The sequence below is a fragment of the Oncorhynchus masou genome, chromosome 13 (genome assembly GCF_036934945.1).
Source record: "Oncorhynchus masou masou isolate Uvic2021 chromosome 13, UVic_Omas_1.1, whole genome shotgun sequence".
Taxonomy (NCBI): domain Eukaryota; kingdom Metazoa; phylum Chordata; class Actinopteri; order Salmoniformes; family Salmonidae; genus Oncorhynchus; species Oncorhynchus masou.
In genome coordinates this window covers 18,945,759-18,969,525 of record NC_088224.1, presented here as the reverse complement: position 1 = coordinate 18,969,525, position 23,767 = coordinate 18,945,759, and the positions used below count along the sequence as shown (strand labels likewise).

General features: G+C 47.1%; 2 protein-coding genes across 9 annotated transcripts in view; both read left to right on the top strand.

Moving 5' to 3' along the window:
• LOC135551863 (oxysterol-binding protein-related protein 3-like) overlaps window positions 1–6,526 on the top strand; it is a 44,278-nt gene extending 37,752 nt beyond the window's left edge. For all 7 annotated transcript variants that reach the window (XM_064983129.1, XM_064983132.1, XM_064983130.1 and 4 more), the window contains 8 exons: window positions 1,081–1,218; window positions 1,441–1,504; window positions 1,671–1,749; window positions 3,440–3,584; window positions 4,031–4,175; window positions 4,317–4,443; window positions 4,547–4,669; window positions 5,209–6,526. In XM_064983129.1, the coding sequence (XP_064839201.1) occupies window positions 1,081–1,218; window positions 1,441–1,504; window positions 1,671–1,749; window positions 3,440–3,584; window positions 4,031–4,175; window positions 4,317–4,443; window positions 4,547–4,669; window positions 5,209–5,305 (918 nt within the window). In that variant the 3' untranslated portion in view covers window positions 5,306–6,526. The remainder of the gene's footprint in view (window positions 1–1,080; window positions 1,219–1,440; window positions 1,505–1,670; window positions 1,750–3,439; window positions 3,585–4,030; window positions 4,176–4,316; window positions 4,444–4,546; window positions 4,670–5,208) is intronic.
• Window positions 6,527–10,822: 4,296 nt separating this feature from the next.
• The window catches only part of LOC135551867 (gasdermin-E-like), a 27,565-nt gene continuing 14,620 nt past the window's right edge, over window positions 10,823–23,767 (top strand). Inside the window, exons 1-3 of one of the 2 annotated variants that reach the window (XM_064983139.1) lie at window positions 10,823–11,205; window positions 12,649–12,886; window positions 13,057–13,249. In XM_064983139.1, coding sequence (XP_064839211.1) covers window positions 12,676–12,886; window positions 13,057–13,249 — 404 coding nt within the window. In that variant the 5' untranslated portion in view covers window positions 10,823–11,205; window positions 12,649–12,675. The remainder of the gene's footprint in view (window positions 11,206–12,648; window positions 12,887–13,056; window positions 13,250–23,767) is intronic. The other variant, XM_064983138.1, reaches the window with a different exon arrangement.

Here is a 23,767-nt window from a genome sequence, read left to right as displayed (position 1 = left end):
CACACTTAGATTCACACAGGACACCGAATAGGACAGGAGAAGTACTCCAGATATAACAAACTGACCCTAGCCCCCTGACACATAAACTACTGCAGCATAAATACTGGAGGCTGAGACAGGAGGGGTCAGGAGACACTGTGGCCCCATCCGAGGACATCCCCAGACAGGGCCAAACAGGAAGGATATAACCCCACCCACTTTACCAAAGCACAGCCCCCACACCACTAGAGGGATATCTTCAACCACCAACTTATCATCCTGAGACAAGGCTGAGTATAGCCCACAAAGATCTCCGCCACGGCACAACCCAAGGGGGGGCGCCAACCCAGACAGGATGACCACATCAGTGAATCAACCCACTCAGGTGACGCACCCCTTCCAGGGACGGCATGAGAGAGCCCCAGTAAGCCAGTGACTCAGCCCCTGTAATAGGGTTAGAGGCAGAGAATCCCAGTGGAAAGAGGGGAACCAGCCAGGCAGAGACAGCAAGGGCAGTTCGTTGCTCCAGAGCCTTTCCGTTCACCTTCCCACTCCTGGGCCAGACTACACTCAATCATATGACCCACTGAAGACATGAGTCTTCAGGAAAGACTTAAAGGTTGAGACCGAGTTTGCGTCTCTCATATGGGTAGGCAGACCGTTCCATAAAAATGGAGCTCTATAGGAGAAAGCCGTGCCTCCAGCTGTTTGCTTAGAAATTCTAGGGACAATTAGGAGGCCTGCGTCTTGTGACCGTAGCGTACGTGTAGGTATGTACGGTAGGAGCAAGCCCATGTAATGCTTTGTAGGTTAACAGTAAAACCTTGAAATCAGCGCTTGCCTTGTCAGGAAGCCAGTGTAGGGAGGCTAGCACTGGAGTAATATGATCAAATTTTTGGGTTCTAGTCAGGATTCTAGCAGCCGTATTTAGCACTAACTGAAGTTTATTTAGTGCTTTATCCGGGAAGCTGGAAAGTAGAGCATTGCAGTAGTCTAACCTAGAACAAAAGCATGGATTAATTTTTCTGCATCATTTTTGGACAGAAAGTTCTTTCTCTCTCTCTCCCTCCCTCTCTCTCTCTCACTGTGTCTCCTGTGCAGGTGTATGTGGCCACGTTTGCGGTGTCTGCGTACGCCTCCAGTTACCACCGGGCAGGAAGTAAACCCTTTAACCCCGTTCTAGGAGAGACCTACGAGTGTGACAGACCTGACAAGGGCTTCCGGTTCATAGCAGAACAGGTAAACAGGAACAAGTTAACTCGCATACAGTAAACCAAGAACCACTGGGCTAATTAATTTTCTGTTCCAAATTACAACCTATTCCCATTCAGTCTACAACCTTTGACCAGGAGCCATAGTGTTCTTGTCAAAATGACTGCACTGTATAGGGTGCTATTGAGGACACAACCATTGTGTAGGATGACTGTCATTACATTGTCAGTTACACCCTGTTCTTCTTAGGTGAGCCATCACCCACCTGTGTCAGCATGTCACTGTGACTCTAACAACTTCACTTTTTGGCAAGGTAAACATATTACCACCTTTTTGCTCTATTTGGGATTGTTACTGTGAGGGTTACCTCCCCCACTGACCTACTTACATCTGCCTGTCTGCCTCCTCTCTGCCTCCTCTCTGCCTCCTGTCTGCCTCCTCTCTGTCTCCTGTCTGCCTCCTCTCTGTCTCCCTCTCAGATGTCCAGTGGAAGAATAAGTTCTGGGGGAAATCCATGGAGATTGTTCGCATTGGAACCACTCATGTGACCCTGCCAGCGTGAGTCTGTTTGATCTATAGTGTGTGTGTGTGTGTGTGTGTGTGTGTGTGTGTGTGTGTGTGTGTGTGTGTGTGTGCGTCTGTGTGCACCAGTGGAGGCTGCTGAGGGGAGGATGCTTCGTAATAATGTCTGGAATGGAGTGGTATCAAAGATGTGGTTTCCATGTGGTTGATACCACTCCATTACAGACATTATGAGCTGTCCTCCCCTCAGCAGCCTCCACTGCTACGGGCGTGTGTGCGCATCAAATAACTGCTTTCATGCAAAAGAGAGTGGGGTGGAAGGGGGGTGGCGTAGTGTGACAGGTCGGGTGTCGTGGTAAAGGGGTGTGTGACAGGTCTGGTGTCCTGTGACAGGTCTGGTGTCGTGGTAAAGGGGTGTGTGACAGGTCTGGTGTTGTGTGACAGGTCTGGTGTCGTGGTAAAGGGGTATGTGACAGGTCTGGTGTTGTGTGACAGGTCGGGTGTCGTGGTAAAGGGGTGTGTGACAGGTCTGGTGTTGTGTGACAGGTCTGGTGTCGTGGTAAAGGGGTGTGTGACAGGTCTGGTGTTGTGTGACAGGTCTGGTGTCGTGGTAAAGGGGTGTGTGACAGGTCTGGTGTTGTGTGACAGGTCTGGTGTCGTGGTAAAGGGGTGTGACTGGTCTGGTGTTGTGGTAAAGGGGTGTGTGACAGGTCTGGTGGCGTGTGACTGGTCTGGTGTCGTGTGACAGGTCTGGTGGTGTGGTAAAGGAGTGTGTGACAGGTCTGGTGTCGTGTGACAGGTCTGGTGTTGTGTGACAGGACTGGTGTCGTGTGACAGGTCTGGTGTCATGGTAAAGGGGTGTGTGACAGGTCTGGTGTCGTGGTAAAGGGGTGTGTGACAGGTTTGGTGGCGTGTGACAGGTCTGGTGGCGTGTGACAGGTCTGGTAGCGTGTGACAGGTCTGGTGTCATGGTAAAGGGGTGTGTGACAGGTCTGGTGTCATGGTAAAGGGGTGTGTGACAGGTCTGGTGTCATGGTAAAGGGGTGTGTGACAGGTCTGGTGTCATGGTAAAGGGGTGTGTGACAGGTCTGGTGTTGTGTGACAGGTCTGGTGGAGTGGTAAAGGGGTGTGTGACAGGTCTGGTGTCGTGTGACAGGTCTGGTGTCGTGGTACAGGGGTGTGTGACAGGTCTGGTGTCTTGGTAAAGGGGTGTGTGACAGGTCTGGTGTTGTGTGACAGGTCTGGTGGAGTGGTAAAGGGGTGTGTGACAGGTCTGGTGTCGTGGGAAAGGGGTGTGTGACAGGTCTGGTGTCGTGGTACAGGGGTGTGTGACAGGTCTGGTGTCTTGGTAAAGGGGTGTGTGACAGGTCTGGTGTCGTGTGACAGGTCTGGTGTCGTGGTAAAGGGGTGTGTGACAGTTCTGGTGTCTTGGTAAAGGGGTGTGTGACAGGTCTGGTGGCGTGTGACAGGTCTGGTGTCGTGTGACAGGTCTGGTGTCGTGTGACAAGTCTGGTGTCTTGGTAAAGGGGTGTGTGACAGGTCTGGTGTTGTGTGACAGGTCTGGTGGCGTGGTAAAGGGGTGTGTGACAGGTCTGGTGTCGTGTGACAGGTCTGGTGGCATGGTAAAGGGGTGTGTGACAGGTCTGGTGTTGTGTGACAGGTCTGTCGTGTGGCGTGAAAGAGGGGTGGGTGGTGTCACGTGACAGGTGTTGTTTGCCATCCTCAGGTTTGGGGACCACTATGAGTGGAACAAGGTAACTTCCTGCATCCACAACATCCTGAGTGGCCAGCGCTGGATAGAACACTATGGAGAGATGTCAATCAAAAACACCAGCAGTGACGCCTGCCAGTGTAAAGTGACTTTTGTCAAGGTGAGGAGAGGGGCAATATACAGTGAAGCCCATACCTGTGTGCGCACAGCTACACTGAGGGTTTGTCCCAAATGGAACCCTATTTTGTATATAATGCACTACTACCCATAGGGCTCTGGTCAAGAGTAGTGCGCTATATAGGGGTTTGGGGGTTATTTGAGACATATAGGGGTTTGGGACATATTTGAGACATAACCCCTAGGTGTAACAGCACCATCTGCTGAGCGACAGGAGGAACAGCATCCTGCAGACAATTTTTCTTGGAAAGCTGATGAGTGGTGGATGGATTCATGTGTTAGATATGGAATTGTATGGGCTTTTTATTAAATAATTTATAACATGATTTAACAGAGTTTGATAGGTTTCAGATTGACCTGACGTTTTGTGTCCTTGGTTTGTTAATTAATTTGTTTATTATTAATACGTTTTGCGTATTTAACCCACAGGCGAGATCGTGGAGCTCAACGGTTAACGAGATAGAGGGCATGGTCACGGACACAGAGGGGCGTGTCATCCACACCTTCTTTGGCAAATGGCATGAGGGCGTGTACCAAGGAGTTCCACCTTCTGCTATCTGCATCTGGAGAGCAAGTGAGTGACTGACTCTTTGGAATATCCATCAAAACGCAACCATACAGTAAATATTATAGCTTGATATGTTGTCCTTCGCCATAAGTAGAATTTTTTTGTGTGTGTGTGTGTGTGTGTGTGTGTGTGTGTGTGTGTGTGTAGACCCCATGCCTGTGGACCAGGATCAGTACTATGGCTTCACTCAGTTCGCTGTAGAGCTGAATGAGCTTGACGCTGCCCTGAAGCCCCTCCTACCCCCCACAGACACACGCTTCCGTCTCGACCAGAGGTACGACACACCCGGGATAATCTCTCTCATGCTCTTTCTCATGCTCTCTCTCTCATGCTCTCTCTTTCTCTTCTCACTCACTCACTCACTCATGCTCTTTCAGGTGTTTGGAAGAAGGGAACATTGAGGGGGCTGAGGAGCAGAAACAGAGGATAGAGGAGCTCCAGAGGGGGAGGAGGAAAGTCTTGGAGGAGAACAATGTGACACACAAACCACGCTTCTTCAAGTACGCAACCGTGTGTGTCTCTTTCTGTCTGACTTTAGCAGACAAGGGAGTTCATTGGTCACACATTTGGCCTCGAACACAGAACAAGTCAGTCTTCCTTCTTAGCTGCATAGTATCCTATACAATATGGAAAAGGTCTGACGGAATGGTGTCTGTCGATATAACTTACTACACTGTCACTGGTCTGTGGTGTGCATAGCCTCAGTGTCTGACTGGTCAAAACAACACCATTAACAGTTGTTCTCAGTGGATTCATGAGATCTCAGTTTTACTTTTTAGGTTGTACTGGGGTTTAGGGTTATACAGTTAGGGTTATACATTTTTACATTTTAGTAATTTACCAGACTCTCTTATCCAGAGCGATTTTAATTAGGGTTAAGTGACTTGTTCAAGGGCACATTGACTGATTTTTCACTTAGTTGTCTCAGGGACTCTAACCAATGAACTTTCTCTTACTGGCCCAATGTTGTTAACCGCTAGGCTACCTGGGTGCATTATGACATATGTGTTGTGTGACTATTGTTTTGTTTATTTATCAGGAAATCAAAGGATGACACGTGGCTGAGCTCTAATATATACTGGGAGCAGCGGAAGAACCCCAGGTTCAGCAGAGAGGACTTCCCTGTGCTGTGGTGACCTCTGACCATACCTATATAACCCTGTGACCCCATGGGAGGGTAGATCTAGGGTCAGATTATTCTCGCCTACAAACCTTAACCAATACAGGGAAAACTCAAAACTGACCTTAGGTCAGCACTTGGGGACAACACTCTGTCCTGTTGACTATGGACCACTGAGTGTGAGGGCCCACGGCCAAATATGGGCTTCCTGCTTCTGTAGGTAGAGATGGAGCTAATTTAAGAAATTAGCTTTCACTAGACTCTGTGTTCAAAAGAAAAGAGCTTCCTGTTGTGTTTTTGTCATTACTTTAGTCTATCTTCTTTCAATGTCATCCTTTTCTCTGTATATTTGTCAAATGTATACTTTATGCTGTCACTTTAGTATGGATGCAGTCCAGCCACCAAAGTGTCTTAATTGAGTAATAAGTCCCGAGTAGGTGTGGTATATGGTCAACATACCACGGAGTACAGCAATTAGCCTTGGTATATTGCCCATATACCACAAACCTCCAAGGTACCTTATTACTATTATAAACTGCTTACCAATGTAATTAGAACAGTAAAAAGTTGTTTTTTTTGTCATACCCATGGTATACGGTCTGATATACCACAGCTTTCAGTCAATCAGCTTTCGGGGCTCAAACCTCCCAGTTTATAATATGGAATGATTTACTACTCAGGAAAACCTGCTGTAGATGATTATGCAAATCCTCACTCACAGTTGGTGAGTTAAAGTGCCTCATTGCACTTTTATGATGTCATACCACTCTTATTAATGTAGTCTAAAGAAGCACACCGATGGAGTCTCGTAACTAGGAGATTTAACTTTTTCTAAAGGTCAAACACTTTACTGTATGATTCTGTCCAATCACAATACAGACTGTCTTAACTCCTCAACCATTGGCTGACAGAACTTGTGAAATATGGCCACATGGAAATTCATAAGACTGAGTGTTAATCCCTGTGTGCTGCCCTGTTATAAGATGATATGTACTGTATATCAGTAAAGTAATAGAGCATTATCTATGAAGATGAACAATAAAACAGTGGAACTGTTATACTAGAGTCAGAATGACAACTTTGTGTGTGTGGTCATCTGTTCGTTTGACATGTACAATGCTTAATTTGAACCGAATTTTGTTCCGGAACCTAGGTGTATTTGGTCGGATCTGGTTACTCTCATGGCATGAACAATTATTTTCAATGTACAAATTCTAATAAAAGTAATCAAAGTTCATTAGAGTTTTGCCACTTTGTTAATTCTCCTGCCCCCACAAAAAAACGAAAGTGAAAAAGTAGATTTTCATCCTGGGCCTATATTCTAACAGCTGATTGGGGTTGGTCCAGCTCAAGTTTATGGTTGTGCAACATTGTAACCTACTGTATGTGTGAGACCAACCAGTGACCGTGGCTGTGTGAGAAGCATGCCTGTATCTCTCATGTAAATAGAATGAGATTAACTTTCTAAGATCTCTCTGCCCTGATAGACATGAGCCTGCTACTCTCATCCCTCTGCTCTGATAGACATGAGCCTGCTACTCTCATCCCTCTGCTCTGATAGACATGAGCCTGCTACTCTCATCCCTCTGCTCTGATAGACATGAGCCTGCTACTCTCATCCCTCTGCTCTGATAGACATGAGCCTGCTACTCTCATCCCTCTGCTCTGATAGACATGAGCCTGCTACTCTCATCCCTCTGCTCTGATAGACATGAGCCTGCTACTCTCATCCCTCTGCTCTGATAGACATGAGCCTGCTACTCTCATCCCTCTGCTCTGATAGACATGAGCCTGCTACTCTCATCCCTCTGCTCCTTCCGGAGACACCTGAAACCCCACCTCTTCAAGGAATACCTAGGATAGGATAAAGTAATCCTTCTCACCCCCCCCCTTAAATGATTTAGATGCACTATTGTAAAGTGGCTGTTCCACTGGATGTCAGAAGGTGAATTCACCAATTTGTAAGTCGCTCTGGATAAGAGCGTCTGCTAAATGACTTAAATGTAAATGTATGATAGACATGAGCCTGCTACTCTCATCCCTCTGCTCTGATAGACATGAGCCTGCTACTCTCATCCCTCTGCTCTGATAGACATGAGCCTGCAACTCTCATCCCGCTGCTCTGGTAGACATGAGCCTGCAACTCTCATCTCTCTGCTCTGATAGACATGAGCCTGCAACTCTCATCTCTCTGCTCTGGTAGACAGGAGCCTGTTACTCTCATCCCTCTGCTCTGATAGACATGAGCCTGCTACTCTCATCCCTCTGCTCTGATAGACATGAGCCTGCTACTCTCATCCCTCTGCTCTGATAGACATGAGCCTGCTACTCTCATCCCTCTGCTCTGATAGACATGAGCCTGCTACTCTCATCCCTCTGCTCTGATAGACATGAGCCTGCTACTCTCATCCCTCTGCTCTGATAGACATGAGCCTGCTACTCTCATCCCTCTGCTCTGATAGACATGAGCCTGCTACTCTCATCTCTCTGCTCTGGTAGACAGGAGCCTGTTACTCCCATCCCTCCAGTGTTGCACTATCATGTATTTCCTTATAGTCATTGCCACTTGAACAGCACCCCTGAATAATTTAAATACATTTGACAAAGTTAAATAATTATTGTTCAGAAATGAATAAAATCATTCAGAATATCCTACTCCACCACGAGAAGGCCTATAATTTAGCTGCAGAGGATAAATAGCTTCTTGTGGATTGTAGCCCAATAACAAGGAATGGCCTACAGTCGGGAATGCGTGACAAATATGTCAGTGAACAAACAGCATGCAGGCTAAACAGGCTTTTCGCAATATTTCAAATACAATCGAGGGAAAACACCGACTGGACAGCAAATGGCTCCTGATGAAAAGAGAAGAGACTGTGCTGTAGGCTACCAACATATTTGATCAACTTCCAAATATTTTCTTAAAGTTAAACAAGAGCGAGACAGGCTTTTGGCACGAGCGCATCTGCCACCACCAGCGAGTGAACTGAACGTCATTGTGTGAGTCAGTGAAACTGGAAAGCATTTTTAAGACAAAAGTTTTTATTGATCTCACTTTCAGTGTCAAAGTGGCCTGCCATTTCGATCATTTGTGCCGTATTAAAAAAGATTATGCCATAGTCTCCAGTCTTGTAAAATGACGTGGAATTGCATGAAATACGTTTATAAAATGCCACATCTCTATGCGTTAATAAGTGGCCACATATTTTTTTCCCAATGTGTGCAACTTCTGTTAGTGCCTCTGCTGTGTTGCTCTATGTGACGCGACGCAAATGCGATGATATGCACGCAGCGCTTTATTAAGGTGCATTTGTTTTATGTCTTTTTTATTTATGCGTTCCGGTATCTCAGAACTCCCCAACCCCCTCTCGCGCCCACATTTTGTTCCTGCACCTCTGGAGTTACAGATGAAACACGGGGAATTTACAGCAGTGGTGGAAAAAGTACCCAATAGTCATACTTGAGTAAAAGTAAAGATGCCTTTTTTAATAGAAAATTACTCAAGTGAAAGTCACCCAGTAAAATACTACTTGAATAAACTTCAAAGTATTTCTGCATCATTGAATTTACCCAAAAACACAGTAGCTTCCATCATTCTTAAATAGAAGAAGTTTGGAACCACCAAGACTCTTCCTAGAACTGGCTGCCCGGCCAAACTGTGCACTCGGGGGAGAAGGGCCTTAGTTAGGGAGGTGACCAAGAACACAATGGTCACTCTGACAGAGTTCCTCTGTGGAGATGGGAGAACCTTCCAGAAGGACAACCATCTCTGCAGCACTCCAACAATCAGGCCTTTATGGTAGAGGGGCCAGACAGAAGCCACACCTCAGTAAAAGGCACATGACAGCCCGCTTGGAGTTTGCCGAAGGCACCTAAAGGACTCACAGACCATGAGAAACAAGATACTCTGGTGTGATAAAACCAAGATTGAACTCTTTGGCCTGAATGACAAGCATCACATTTGAAGGAAACCAGGCAGCATCCCTACGGTGAAGCAGGGTGGTGGCAGCGTCATGATGTGGTTATGTTTTTCAGCGGCAGCGACTGGGAGACTAGTCGGGATTGACGCAAAGATGAACGGAGAAAAGTACAGAGAGATCCTTGATGAAAACCTACTCCAGAGCGCCCAGGATCTCAAACTGGGACGAAGATTCAGCTTCCAGCAGGACAACTACGTTAAGCACACAGCCAAGAGAATGGAGGAGTGGCTTCGGGACAAGTCTCTGAATGTCCTTGAGTGGCCCAGCCAGAGCCCGGACTTCAACCTGATCGAACATCTCTGAAAATAGCTGTGCAGCAAAGCAACCATCCAAGCTGACAGAGCTTGAGAGGATCTGCAAAGAAGAATGGGAGAAACTCCCCAAATACAGGTGTGCCAAGCTTGTAGCGGCATACCCAAGAAGACTCAAAGCTGCAATCACTGCCAAAGTACAGGGTCTGAATACATATGTAAATGTAATATTTCTGTATTTAATTATTACAAAAAATTCAAAACCACTTTTTTTTTGCTTTATCATTGTGTGTAGGTTGATGAGAGGAAAAAAACGATTTAATCAATTTTAGAATAAGGCTGTAACTTAACAAAATGTGGGAAAAGTCATGGGGTCTGAATGCTTTCAGAAGGCACTGTACAGTATGTTGGTGGTAAGTGGTGATTGGGTCAGGGGGGAAGGGTGTGGTCATTGAGATCTTGAGATAGGCTATTGACCTATTTCTGTGCATAACAGGCCCACACACTTTCACAATAACACACTGTTCTCTCATGTTCACATGGTCAATATAACTGTAAAATATACATTTTATTGTCGATGTTATGACACTGTTGTAAAAAGTGTTCTTCCCACTCTGAAAACAGAATAAGGCTTGACTTCCCTCATATTTAAAGTCATAGTACAAAGAAGAAGTTTTGCTTGGGTTCTCATTAGGACAAATCCCATTAGGACAAATTAGTTCCAATCAGGACAAATCCTGATTTGAGAAACACTTTATGGAATTTACTTGACTTGATGTGTGCATGTTTGGGGGGGAAAACTCCAAATTTGGTCATTGTCACATTGACATGGGCACAATATTAGGCTATAGCATTTACAGCACAGAGTAAGTCTACATTCTCTCACACTGAATCACTATGTTCAACCTCTACTGCCCTCTTAACGTCTGGTACAACCATTGCTTCCTCTAATGCATAACCAACACGCGCACAGTCTTTCACCGCTCCTGGTGACCTCTTATCCAGCTTGTTGAATAATAGTCATGTTATACTCTAAATACATTTATACCGGTTAAAATATATGGAATGAATCAATGACGAGGGGCAAGTCCGCGCTTGTCAGAAAAGTGCCCGCCCACCCACACACACACACACACACACACACACACACACACACACACACACACACACACACACACACACACACACACACACACACACACACACACACACACACACACACACACTGCTCATATGATAACAATTACCTCCGTGCAACCTCAGAATGTGGTGGTGTGGTGGCAGCAAAGTCCGCTCTCCCCGGTTTACAGAAGTAGGACCCAACCCACTCTGTCTGACTGATAACTCTCTGCTCCAATCGATACCATAAACATCTTTGGACAGCCTATAGTGTCGTTGTGAGTGTGTAGCGGCACTCATTTCAACAGAATGTAAAATAATCCATACAGTAGCGGGGTTATTATCAATAGTCTACTATCTGTATAACGGAGTACAACAGTTTAAACGTGAATTACTAAGAACAGGGAATTTGGATAGTTTGACATTTTCTTGCGCTGCTGTTTGGAGTGACTACGGTGAGTTTTACGCGTGCCAGAACCGACATTCCAGAAGTGACAGGCCACGGGACTGGTGCTTTTTTGGAGGCGCTACACGCGATCCCTGTTATCATTCCAGACTACGAAAAGGTATGGTAATAATAAACCGGTGTCTTTTGTGTATAGCCTGCCAAATGAAAAGATTTAAAACATTTTTTTATAGTGTTTGAGTTTTACAGACTTCTCTTCCCACCTTATTGAAACCTCACAGCATATATGAAATACAACGTTTTGGATCATGTATTTATTTCCCCCTGGTGCCACATATCATTGTGTAACAGCATAGCTTCCGTCCCTCGCCTCGCCCCAGGGACCTTCTGCACACATCGACAACAATCACGATAGAAGCACCGTTACCCATCGCTCCACAAAAGCCACGGCCAATGCAGAGCAAAGGAAACAACTACTTCAAGATCTCAGAGCGAGTAACGTCGCCGATTGAACCGTTATTAGTACGCACCCGCTAACTCGCTAGCCATTTCACACCGGTTACATTTGTAACCTCAAAATTCACATTGCTTTTATATACCTTATGTTTACTGCTGTTAGTGATGGCTTTCTGTCAATAACAGCAATGATTTACTTCTCACTTTTTATTGGAATTCCTAATCCGAGTCATGCGTTAATTGCTTATTACGCAGAAGAGTGTGCTAGTGATTATGACCTCATGGCTCAAATCACTTACAGTAGTAGGTGGTTAGTATAAGAGATGGGGAGACGGTCCTATTTACCAAAATTGGGATTTCCCTGCCCACTATATGAGCCAATACACTGAAAGAACTTGTATTCAGGGTAGAGTTATAGTCAGTGGTTTGAGGGACTGAAAGGAGGGCGGTGTTGTGATAACACGTTACCATATCCATATATTACTGATATCTACCATCCCCTCATGTCTCTCTTGATCCCTCCCTCTTGATCTCTCTCCCTGAACAGTCTTTCCCTCTCTAGTCATTATTCATTCCTTCTCCTATCCTGCATGTTTTATCCCCCTTGTTTATTTGACATTTTCCACACTGAGATGTATTAAGCTCTTCTCTTTCTCTCTCTCTCTCCTCCCTCTTTTCTCTCCCTGTTTTCGTGCTCTCCCTCTCTTTCTCCCTTTCTCTCCCCTGCTCTCCCTCTAGATTGCTTTAAATATTTACACTTTGAAAACTGAGCTGCTAGAATGTGGAGGGCGAGGGATGGAGTTAGGGGATGGCGTGTTGTTGTTCATGGTGTTACCACTCAGGGGACTTCCCTCTTGTCCAATCAGTGAGTCATACAGTGCTATGATCTATGTTTGAACACACTGTTGGTTGACAGTGACATAGTAGGACAACACACACATGCACCTGCTACACATCTGAAGGGGAATTCTAAGGGGAAATTTGAGGAAATAGCATATGAGATTTGGAGATTACAAAAAAAACAGCAGTCATAAAAATCTTTGTATGATTCATTTTGGTAGGGAATAGGGACGCAGGTGGGAGATATAGATGAGCCAGGGGCAACTTCATCTTACTCCAGTGTTACTGTGACTCTGCCTTCCTCCAGGTGTTGGGCCCCGCCTCTTCATAGGTGATGTTTGCCAAGGCAACTGCAAAATTTGTTCGTCAGATCGACCCAGATGGAACCCTGATCTCGGTCTCCCGCCTTAATGACTCAGACAAGTTGGTTCCCATGGCGCTGGTTGTCAAGCGCAACCGTTTCTGGTTTTGGCAACGGCCCAAGTACCTGCCATCTGACTTCACACTCAGTCACCTGTTGCTAGGAGACAAAGAACTCACTCCAGGTAAAGTAGGGCCATTGTTACTCCTCATATACATCTCACAAACTGTACATCTCCTCTTTTTACCCCACACACAACTGTCTAAATCATATAGCCATTAATAACTAACAGACAGAGTAGGAGTCAGAGAGGTAATCTGTCTTCATACGGCACTTGTCTCTGTACTCTCTCAGACGTGTCTGAGTCAGACTTCCTGTCCTATGAGGGGAGGTTTGGAGACAACCTGAGTGGGAAGCTGGATGCCAAGGCTGGATCCATCAGTGTCAATGTGGAGGGGCGGAGCTCCTCAAAGCTCCAATTATCATTCGGCAAGCTGAAAAAGGAAGATGTTGACGTACAGAAGCTACTGCTGGCCTCCAATGACAGGTACTGTACTGTAAATAGCCATACTGTCACTTTCGTCATATTGATGATATCAAGGCGTGATAAGCATACATTCTTCTTTTAATGAAGGAAAAACACTAAACAAACTAACAAAGAAACAAAACAAACGTGAAGCGAGATGCTTATATATATATATGTAAGCAACTAACCATAGACAATAACCCACAAAACCAAAATGGTAAATGGCAACCTAAATAGGATCCCCAATCAGAGACAACGATAAACAGCCGTCTCTGATTGGGATCCAAATCAGAACACCTTTTATTTTTTTATTTTTTTATTTCACCTTTATTTAACCAGGTAGGCAAGTTAAGAACAAGTTCTCATTTACAATTGCGACCTGGCCAAGATAAAGCAAAACAGTTTGACAGGTACAACAACACAGAGTTACACATGGAGTAAAACAAACATACAGTCAATAATACAGTAGAAAAATATGTCTATATACAATGTGAGCAAATGAGGTGAGATAAGGGAGGTAAAGGCAAAAAAGGCCATGGTGGCAAAGTAAATACAATATAACAGGTAAAACACTGGAATGGTAGATTTGCAGTGGAATAATGTGCAAAGTAGAGATAGAAATAATGGGGTGCAAAGGAGCTAAATAAATAAATAAATACAGTAGGGGGAGAGGTAGTTGTTTGGGCTAATTATAGATGGGCTATGTACAGGTGCAGTAGTCTGTGAGCTGCTCTGACAGCTGCTAATGAGGGGGATAAGTGTTTCCAGTTTCAGAGATTTTTGCAGTTCGTTCAACCTACAGATACCTAGACATACAAAAACCCATAGATATAGAAAAACCCCTAGACAAGACAAAAACACACATACAGTGAGGAGAACAAGTATTTGATACACTGACGATTTTGCAGGTTTTCCTACTTACAAAGCATGTAGAGGTCTGTAATTTTTAATCATAGGTACACTTCAACTGTGAGAGACGGAATCTAAAACAAAAATGCAGAAAATCACATTTTCGCTCACAGACCTGTTAGTTTTTCTTTAAGAATCCCTCCTGTTCTCCACTCATTACCTGTATTAACTGCACCTGTTTGAACTCGTTACCTGTATAAAAGACACCTGCCCACACACTCAATCAAACAGACTCCAACCTCTCCGTAAGAAGCATCTCAAGGTCCTGGAGTGGCCTAGCCAGTCTCCAGACCTGAACCCAATAGAACATCTTTGGAGGGAGCTGAAAGTCCATATTGCCCAGCGACAGCCCCGAAACCTGAAGGATCTGGAGAAGATCTGTATGGAGGAGTGGGCCAAAATCCCTGCTGCATTGTGTGCAAACCTGGTCAAGAACTACAGGAAACGTATAATCTCTGTAATTGCAAACAAAGATTTCTGTACCAAATATTAAGTTCTGATTTTCTGATGTATCAAATACTTATGTCATGCAATAAAATGCAAATGAATTACTTAAAAATCAATGTGATTTTCTGGATTTTTGTTTTAGAATCCGTCTCTCGCAGTTGATGTGTACCTGTGATAAAAATTACAGACCTCTACATGCTTTGTAAGTAGGAAAACCTGCAAAATCGGCAGTGTATCAAATACTTGTTCTCCCCACTGTACCCACCCTGGTCACACCCTGACCTGACCTAAATAATACAGATACAAAACATAGATAACTAAGTTCAGGGTGTGACATTACTCCCCCCAAAGGTGCGGACTCCCGACTGCAAACCTGAACTTATAGGGGAGGGTCCAGGTGGACATCTACCCTCGGTCGCGGCTCTGGTTCTGGATGCCGCTCCCCATCTTTACCCTAGTCCCTCCGCCTTTGTTGAGCTGAACCGTGGCTCATCGCCGGAGGCTCTGGACATGACTGTCGCCGGATGCTCTGGACTGGGTACTGTCGCCGGACGCTCTGGACTGGGTACTGTCGCCGGACGCTCTGGACTGGGTATTGTCGCCGGACGCTCTGGACTGGGTACTGTCGCCGGACGCTCTGGACTGGGTACTGTCGCCGGACGCTCTGGACTGGGTACTGTCGCCGGACGCTCTGGACATTACTGTCGCCGGACGCTCTGGACTGGGTACTGTCGCCGGACGCTCTGGACTGGGTAATGTCGCCGGACGCTCTGGACTGGGTACTGTCGCCGGACGCTCTGGACTGGGTACTGTCGCCGGACGCTCTGGACATTACTGTCGCCGGACGCTCTGGACTGGGTACTGTCGCCGGACGCTCTGGACTGGGTAATGTCGCCGGACGCTCTGGACTGGGTACTGTCGCCGGACGCTCTGGACTGGGTACTGTCGCCGGACGCTCTGGACTGGGTACTGTCGCCGGACGCTCTGGACTGGGTACTGTCGCCGGACGCTCTGGACATTACTGTCGCCGGACACTCTGGACTGGGTACTGTCGCCGGACGCTCTGGACTGGGTACTGTCGCCGGACGCTCTGGACTGGGTACTGTCGCCGGACGCTCTGGACATTACTTTCGCCGGACGCTCTGGACTGGGTACTGTCGCCGGACAGCTCTGGACTTACTGTCGCCGGACACTCTGGACTGGGTACTGTCGCCGGACGCTCTGGACATTACTGTCGCCGGACGCTCTGGACTGGGTACTGTCGCCGGACACTCTGGACTGTGTACTGTCGCCCGACGCTCTGGACTGGGTACTGTCGCCCGACGCTCTGGACTGGGTACTGTCGCCGGACGCTCTGGACTGGGTACTGTCGCCGGACGCTCTGGACTGGGTACTGTCGCCGGACGCTCTGGACATTACTGTCGCCGGACGCTCTGGACTGGGTACTGTCGCCGGACGCTCTGGACATTACTGTCGCCGGACAGCTCTGGACTGGGTACTGTCGCCGGGACGCTCTGGACTGGGTACTGTCGCCGGACGCTCTGGACTCCCAAGGCGCACCTTAGGCCTGGTGCGTAGTTTCGGCACTGGTGGTACTGGGCTGGTGACACGCACCTGAGGGTGAGTGCGGGGAGGAGGAACAGGGCGTACTGGACCCTGGAGGCGCACTGGAGGCCTGATGCGTGGTGCCGGTACTGGTGGTACTGGCTGGTGTGACACGCACCTCAGGGCGAGTACGAGGAGCAGGACGTACTGGACTGTGGAGGCGCACTTAAGGGAGAGTGTAAGGAGTTGGCACAGGACGCACTGGGTCTTGAAGGTCCACTGGAGACCTGGTGTGTACAGCCGGCATCAATTGTTCTGGAACTTTAACACACGTTTCAGGACGAGTACGGAGAGCTGACTCAGGTGGCACCAAACTGACAACACGTTATTTTATTCCAAATCCGTGCATCCTCCACCAACTCAACAACTCCCCCATTTCTCTCTCCTCCGAATCCTCCTACTCCTCGGCTCCGCCGACTGCTCCATGTGCCCCCCCCAATTGTTTTTCTTGGGTTTCTGTGGTTGCCTTGACTCCTCGTATCGTCACCTTTCCTCCTGTGCTATCTCCACATGCTTCCATGACAGGGTCTTGTCCCCTGCCATTACCTCCTCCCAGGTCCAGGATGTCCTCCACTCATCTTTCTCCGGGGACCAGGATGTCCGCTCCTCATTCACACGCTGCTAGATTCTGGTTTGGTGGGTTATTCTGTCACGTCATATTGATGAGACCAAGGTGCAGCGTGATAAGCATACATTCTTCTTTTAATGAAGGAAAAACACTAAACAAGCGACAAAAACAAACGTGAAGATATATATATATATATATATACAACGAGTGCTGACATGCAACTAACCATAGACAATAACCCACAAAACCAAAAATGGGAAATGGCAACCTAAATAGGATCCCCAATCAGAGACAACAATAAACAGCTGTCTCTGATTGGGAACCAATTCAGGCCACCGTAGACCTACAGATACCTAGACATACAAAAAAAAAACATAGATATAGAAAAAACCCTAGACAAGACAAAAAACACACATACCCAGCCTCGTCACACCCTGACCTGAACAAAATAATGCAGAAAACATAGATAACTAAGGTCAGGGCGTGACACATACACATAGATAAATATACAGACACACACACACTCATTGATACATGCTGTACAAGCATCCGCATCTCTCTCTCTTCCTAAATCTCTCCATCTCTGTTTCTGTTTCCTTCTTCTCACCAGACCCAGTCTCTCCAGTTTTGGTCATTCAGTCAAGTCCAAAATGATTGCCACCCTTGATAAAGATTAACAAAAAAGACTGTATGGAACAAATACACTGAACAAAAATATAAACGCAACATGTAATGTGTTGGTCCCATATTTCATGAGCTGGAAATAAAATACATTTTCCATATGCATTTCTCTCAAATGTTGTACACATTTGTTTACATCCCTGTTATTGATAATTTCTCCTTTACCAAGATAATCCATACACCTGACATGTGTGGCATATCAAGAAGCTGATTAAACAGCATGACAATTACAGAGATGCACCTTGTGCTGGGGACAATAGAAGGCAACACTAAAATGTGCAGTTTTGTCACACAACACAATGAATGCCACAGATGTCTCAAATTTTGAGGGAGCGTACAATTGGCATGCTGACTGCAGGAATGTTCACCAGAGCTGTTTCCAGAGAATTGAATGTTAATTTCTCTACCATAAGACACCTCCAATGTTGTTTTAGAGAATTTGGCTATACGTCCAACCGGCCTCACAAGCGTAGACCACGTGTAACCACGCCAGGCCAGGACTTCCACATCCGGGTTCTTCACCTGCGGGATCGTCTGAGACCAGACAGCTGATAAAACTGTGGGTTTGCACAAACAAATAATTTTTGCACAAACTGTCAGAAGCCATCTCCGGGAAGCTCACCTCTGTGCTCGTCGTCTTCACCAGGGTCTTGACCTGACAGCAGTTTGGTGTCGTAACTGACTTCAGTGGGCAAATTCTCTCCGTTGATGGCCACTGGCACACTGGACAATGAACACAATTGAATTTTATTCGTGGTCATTTGAATGCACAGAGATACCATGAGGAGCTCCAGAGGCCCATTGTTGCGCCATTCATCCCCCGCCATCTCCTCATGTTTCAGCATGATAATGCATGGCCCCATGTCGCAAGGATTCCTGGAAGCTGAAAATGTCCCAGTTCTTCCATGGCCTGCATACTCACCAGATATGTCACCCATTGAGCATATTTGAGATTCTCTGGATCGACGTGTACGACAACGTGTTCCAGTTTCTGCCAATATCCAGCAACTTCGCACAGCCAGTGAAGAGGAGTGGGACAACATTCCACAGGCCACCATCAACGGCCTGATCAACTCTATGTGAAGGAGATGTGTCGCCCTGCTTGAGGCAAATGGTGGTCACACCAGATACTGACTGGTTTTCTGATCCACGCCCCTACCTTTAAAAAAAAGTTATCTGTGACCAACAGAGGTCATGTGAAATCCATAGATTAGACCTTAATGAATTTATTTCAGTTGACTGATTTCCTTCTACGAACTGAAATCTTTGAACTTGTTGCATGTTGCATTGATCTTTTTGTTCAGTGTAATAATATACTGAGCTATATTGTATGCAATTGGCTTTTGGAAAATAATTTGATACTAATACAATAGAAAAAAACAAAGAGATTTTGTTTAACAAGTAATACAAAAATATTATTTTTTTAAAGAAAGAGGTCAAAATGATTGGCACTCCTGTTTTCAATACCTCACCTTGCGAGGATAATGACACAGACTTTTTCTCAAATGTTTAATGAGTTGGAGAACACATTGGGAGGGATCTTAGACCATTCCTCCATACAGAATCTTTCCAGAACCTTGATATCCTTAGTCTGCTCTTATGGACGGCCCTCTTCAATACAAACCACAGGTTTTCAATAGGGTTTAAGTCCGGAGACTGGGATGGCCATTTCAAAATGTTGATTTTGTGGTTAATTAAACATTTCTTTGTGAGTTTGATGTATGCTTGGGGTTATTGTCTTACTGGAAGATCCACTTGCGGCCAAGTTTTAAGAGGCAACCAGCATTTTGGCTAAAATGTCCTGGTACTTGGTAAAGTTAATGACGCCGTTGCCCTAAATAAGGGCCCCAGGAACAGTGGAATCAAAATATCCCCATAACATCAAAGATTCACCACCATATTTTACAGTAGGTATGAGGTTCTTTTCTGCACGATTCCTCTTTTCGATGCCAAACCCATCACTGGTCTGCGTGACCAGAGCTCTATTTTCATGTCATCTGACTATAGAACCAGATAGAGGTCTATCTGTGCCCAGCACCTGCCCCTTTGCCCTCCCACTCACCAAGTACCCTTTTGGGTGGTGGTATATATATTTTTCAGTGTACAGTTTTGGTCATCGTTGTCCTAAACCCATTACCCCCAAGTCGTTGTGACGTTGTCAGGTTTGCCACCCCTAGCCCTGCGTTGTATGGAGCTCATGTGTGCCATGTTGTCTCTTTCTTTCCTGTATGCAGTATCCAAACATGCACGGCTTGAAATGCAGTCACCGGTTAAGTGTGTATAGCAAGCGACCTAGTTTAAATATCAACAGCACTGCCACAGCAGCATAACATTTGATTAACACCCGATAACACTTGATTTCCATCATCCTTAATATTCCGTCTGGTTGGCTGATAGCCTATACACAGACTGCAGCACTACATCATTGCCACGGAAGGGTGCTGGAGGTGGTGCAGCACCCCTGATGAATTGAAATACATTTACATTACTGCTGTCTGTTCAGAAAGAAATGAAACAATTCAGAATAGTCTACTACACCATGAGAATTCATCCACAGAGGATCAATAGCTTCTTTTAACAACTAACCTAGCTGTTGATGGTGTGTAGCGCAATAACAAGGTATAGCCTACAGTCAGGAATGTGTGGCAAATCTGTCAATGAACAGCATGCATACAAAACATTATTTGAAATACAATTGCGGGAAATCACAGGTTAGAAAGCAAATAGCTCCTGCTGAAAAGAGAAGACTCAAAATTTTCTGCTATAGGCTACCAACATATCTGATCAACTTATACAAGAAGAGATAGGCTTTTGGCACGAGTGCATCGGCCATCACTTGCGGCCATCACTTGTGAGTGAGCTGCGCATTATTCGGTGAGTCAGTGAAACTGGAAAGCTTTTCCCGTAAACCTAGGCTACTAAAAATGGTCGCCATTTCTACCACTTCTGTAAGCGCCTCTACTCTGTTCCAGACTCTACAGCTCTATGCCAGACTCTACAGCTCTATGCCAGACTCTACAGCTCTATGCCAGACTCTACAGCTCTATGCCAGACTCTACAGCTCTATTGCCAGACTCTACAGCTCTATACCAGGCTCTATGCCAGACTCTACAGCTCTATACCAGACTCTACAGCTCTATACCATACTCTACCGCTCTATGACATTACACAAATGCGATGATATGCATGCAATTATTTACCTTTATTATAAAGGTAAAACTACATCTCATGTATTCTGGTGCCTCAGAGCTCCCCAGGTTATCTGGCACCTCCCGATTCTTACTAATTAGCATCAAACACAGGTAGTATAGACTAGCTAACCACCATACACTAAAATATCCACACAATCAACTAGCCAGCCAGTCATATATCATGAGTTAGAAGATTAGGAATATTAGGCTATATTATGACATTATTATTTAAGAGCGTTGAAGATAAATCACAAATTACAAGCTAGCTAGCAGATTTATATCAATCATCAACATCAATGATAATTTCCCAATGACAATCATGAGGCACTCTAACTTGCTTACAATTTGTGATGAGTGAAATAAATATCAATAAATGGGCCTATTGTAACGGCTCTCATTTGTGGTAGAAAGAGTAGACCAAGGCGCAGCGTGGGAAGTGTATATGATTTTAATTTAAAAAACAGTCAAACAAAATAACAAATGGAAAACGAAAGCGCACAGTCCGCACCCCCCAAAGGTGCGGACTCCGGCCGCAAAACCTGACTTTACGAGGGAGGGTCCGGGTGGGCATCTAGCCTCGGTGGCGGCTCCGGTTCGGGGTGTAGACCCTGCTACGCTTGCTGATCCCTCCGCTTCCATGGAGCCGGACCGTGGATCATCGCTGTGGGCTCCGGACCGTAGATTGTCGCTGTAGGCTCCGGACCGTGGATCGTCGCTGTAGGCTCCGGACCGTGGATCGTCGCTGTAGGCTCCGGACCGTAGATCGTCGCTGTAGGCTCCGGACCGTAGATTGTCGCTGTAGGCTCCGGACCGTAGATCGTCGCTGTAGGCTCCGGACCGTAGATCGTCGCTGTAGGCTCCGGACCGTGGATCGTCGCTGTAGGCTCCGGACCGTGGATCGTCGCTGTAGGCTCCGGACCGTAGATCGTCGCTGTAGGCTCCGGACCGTGGATCGTCGCTGTAGGCTCCGGACCGTAGATCGTCGCTGTAGGCTCCGGACCGTGGATCGTCGCCAGAGGCTCCGGACTGCCGACCGTCGCCTGAGTCTCCGGATTGGGAACTGTCGCCGTAAGCTCTGGACTGGGAACTGTCGCTGGAAGCTCTGGACTGGGAACTGTCGCCGTACGCTCTGGACTGGGGACTGTCACCGTAAGCTCTAAATATAATAATATAATAATAATATATCCCATTTAGCAGACGCTTTTGTCCAAAGCGACTTACAAGTCGGCTGGGGCCACTACTTTTACATATGGGTGGCCCCAGCGGGAATCGAACCCACGACGCTTGGCGTTGCAAGCGCCATGCTCTACCGACTGAGCCACACAGGATCTAAACTGGTTGATGACACGCACCTCAGGGCAAGTGTGGGGAGGAGGCACAGGACGTACTGGATGTGGAGGCGCACTGGAGGCCTGATGCGTGGGACCGGTACAGGTGGCACCTGGCTGATGACACGCACCTCAGGGCAAGTGCAGGCACAGGACGCACTGGGCTATGAAGGCGCACTGGAGCCACTGTGTGTAGAACCGCATAACATGGTGCCTGAACGGTGACACACACCTCAGGGCGAGTGCGCGGAGGAGACACAGGACGCACCGGACTGGGTAGGCACACCGGAGGCCAGATGCGTGAAACCGGTGCACATGACACCGAACTGGTGTCACGCTCCTCAGCACGCCCGCTCTGCAGCGCTCTCAACGCCAGCAACTCTCTCCGGAATATTGCATCGAGCTCCTCACTCGACTCCCTGACTGGCTCTGGTTCAACCCTTGGCTCCGCCGACCACTCCGTGTGCCTCCTGGAGGTCTGGAGGCACACGGACCTCTCATGCTTCCGTCGTTGACTTAACTCCTCGTATCGTCACCGTTCCTCTCTCGCTGCCTCCATCTGCTCTCTTGTTGCTATCTCTCTCAGAATGACCTTCTTGATCCAAATCAGTCAGGTTTCAAGACTAGTCATTCAACTGAGACTGCTCTTCTCTGCATCACGGAGGCGCTCCGCACTGCTAAAGCTAACTCTCTCTCCTCTGCTCTCATCCTTCTAGACCTATCGGCTGCCTTCGATACTGTGAACCATCAGATCCTCCTCTCCACCCTCTCCGAGTTGGGCATCTCCGGCGCGGCCCACGCTTGGATTGCGTCCTACCTGACAGGTCGCTCCTACCAGGTGGCGTGGCGAGAATCTGTCTCCTCGCCACGCGCTCTCACCACTGGTGTCCCCAGGGCTCTGTTCTAGGCCCTCTCCTATTCTCGCTATACACCAAGTCACTTGGCTCTGTCATAACCTCACATGGTCTCTCCTATCATTGCTATGCAGACGACACACAATTAATCTTCTCCTTTCCCCCTTCTGATGACCAGGTGGCGAATCGCATCTCTGCATGTCTGACAGACATATCAGTGTGGATGACGGATCACCACCTCAAGCTGAACCTCGGCAAGACGGAGCTGCTCTTCCTCCCGGGGAAGGACTGCCCGTTCCATGATCTCGCCATCACGGTTGACAACTCCATTGTGTCCTCCTCCCAGAGCGCTAAGAACCTTGGCGTGATCCTGGACAACACCCTGTCGTTTTCAACCAACATCATGGCGGTGGCCCGTTCCTGTAGGTTCATGCTCTACAACATCCGCAGAGTACGACCCTGCCTCACACAGGAAGCGGCGCAGGTCCTAATCCAGGCACTTGTCATCTCCCGTCTGGATTACTGCAACTCGCTGTTGGCTGGGCTCCCTGCCTGTGCCATTAAACCCCTACAACTCATCCAGAACGCCGCAGCCCGTCTGGTGTTCAACCGTCCCAAGTTCTCTCACGTCACCCCGCTCCTCCGCTCTCTCCACTGGCTTCCAGTTGAAGCTCGCATCCGCTACAAGACCATGGTGCTTGCCTACGGAGCTGTGAGGGGAACGGCACCGCAGTACCTCCAGGCTCTGATCAGGCCCTACACCCAAGCAAGGGCACTGCGTTCATCCACCTCTGGCCTGCTCGCCTCCCTACCATTGAGGAAGTACAGTTCCCGCTCAGCCCAGTCAAAACTGTTCGCTGCTCTGGCCCCCAATGGTGGAACAAACTCCCTCACGACGCCAGGACAGCGGAGTCAATCACCACCTTCCGGAGACACCTGAAACCCCACCTCTTCAA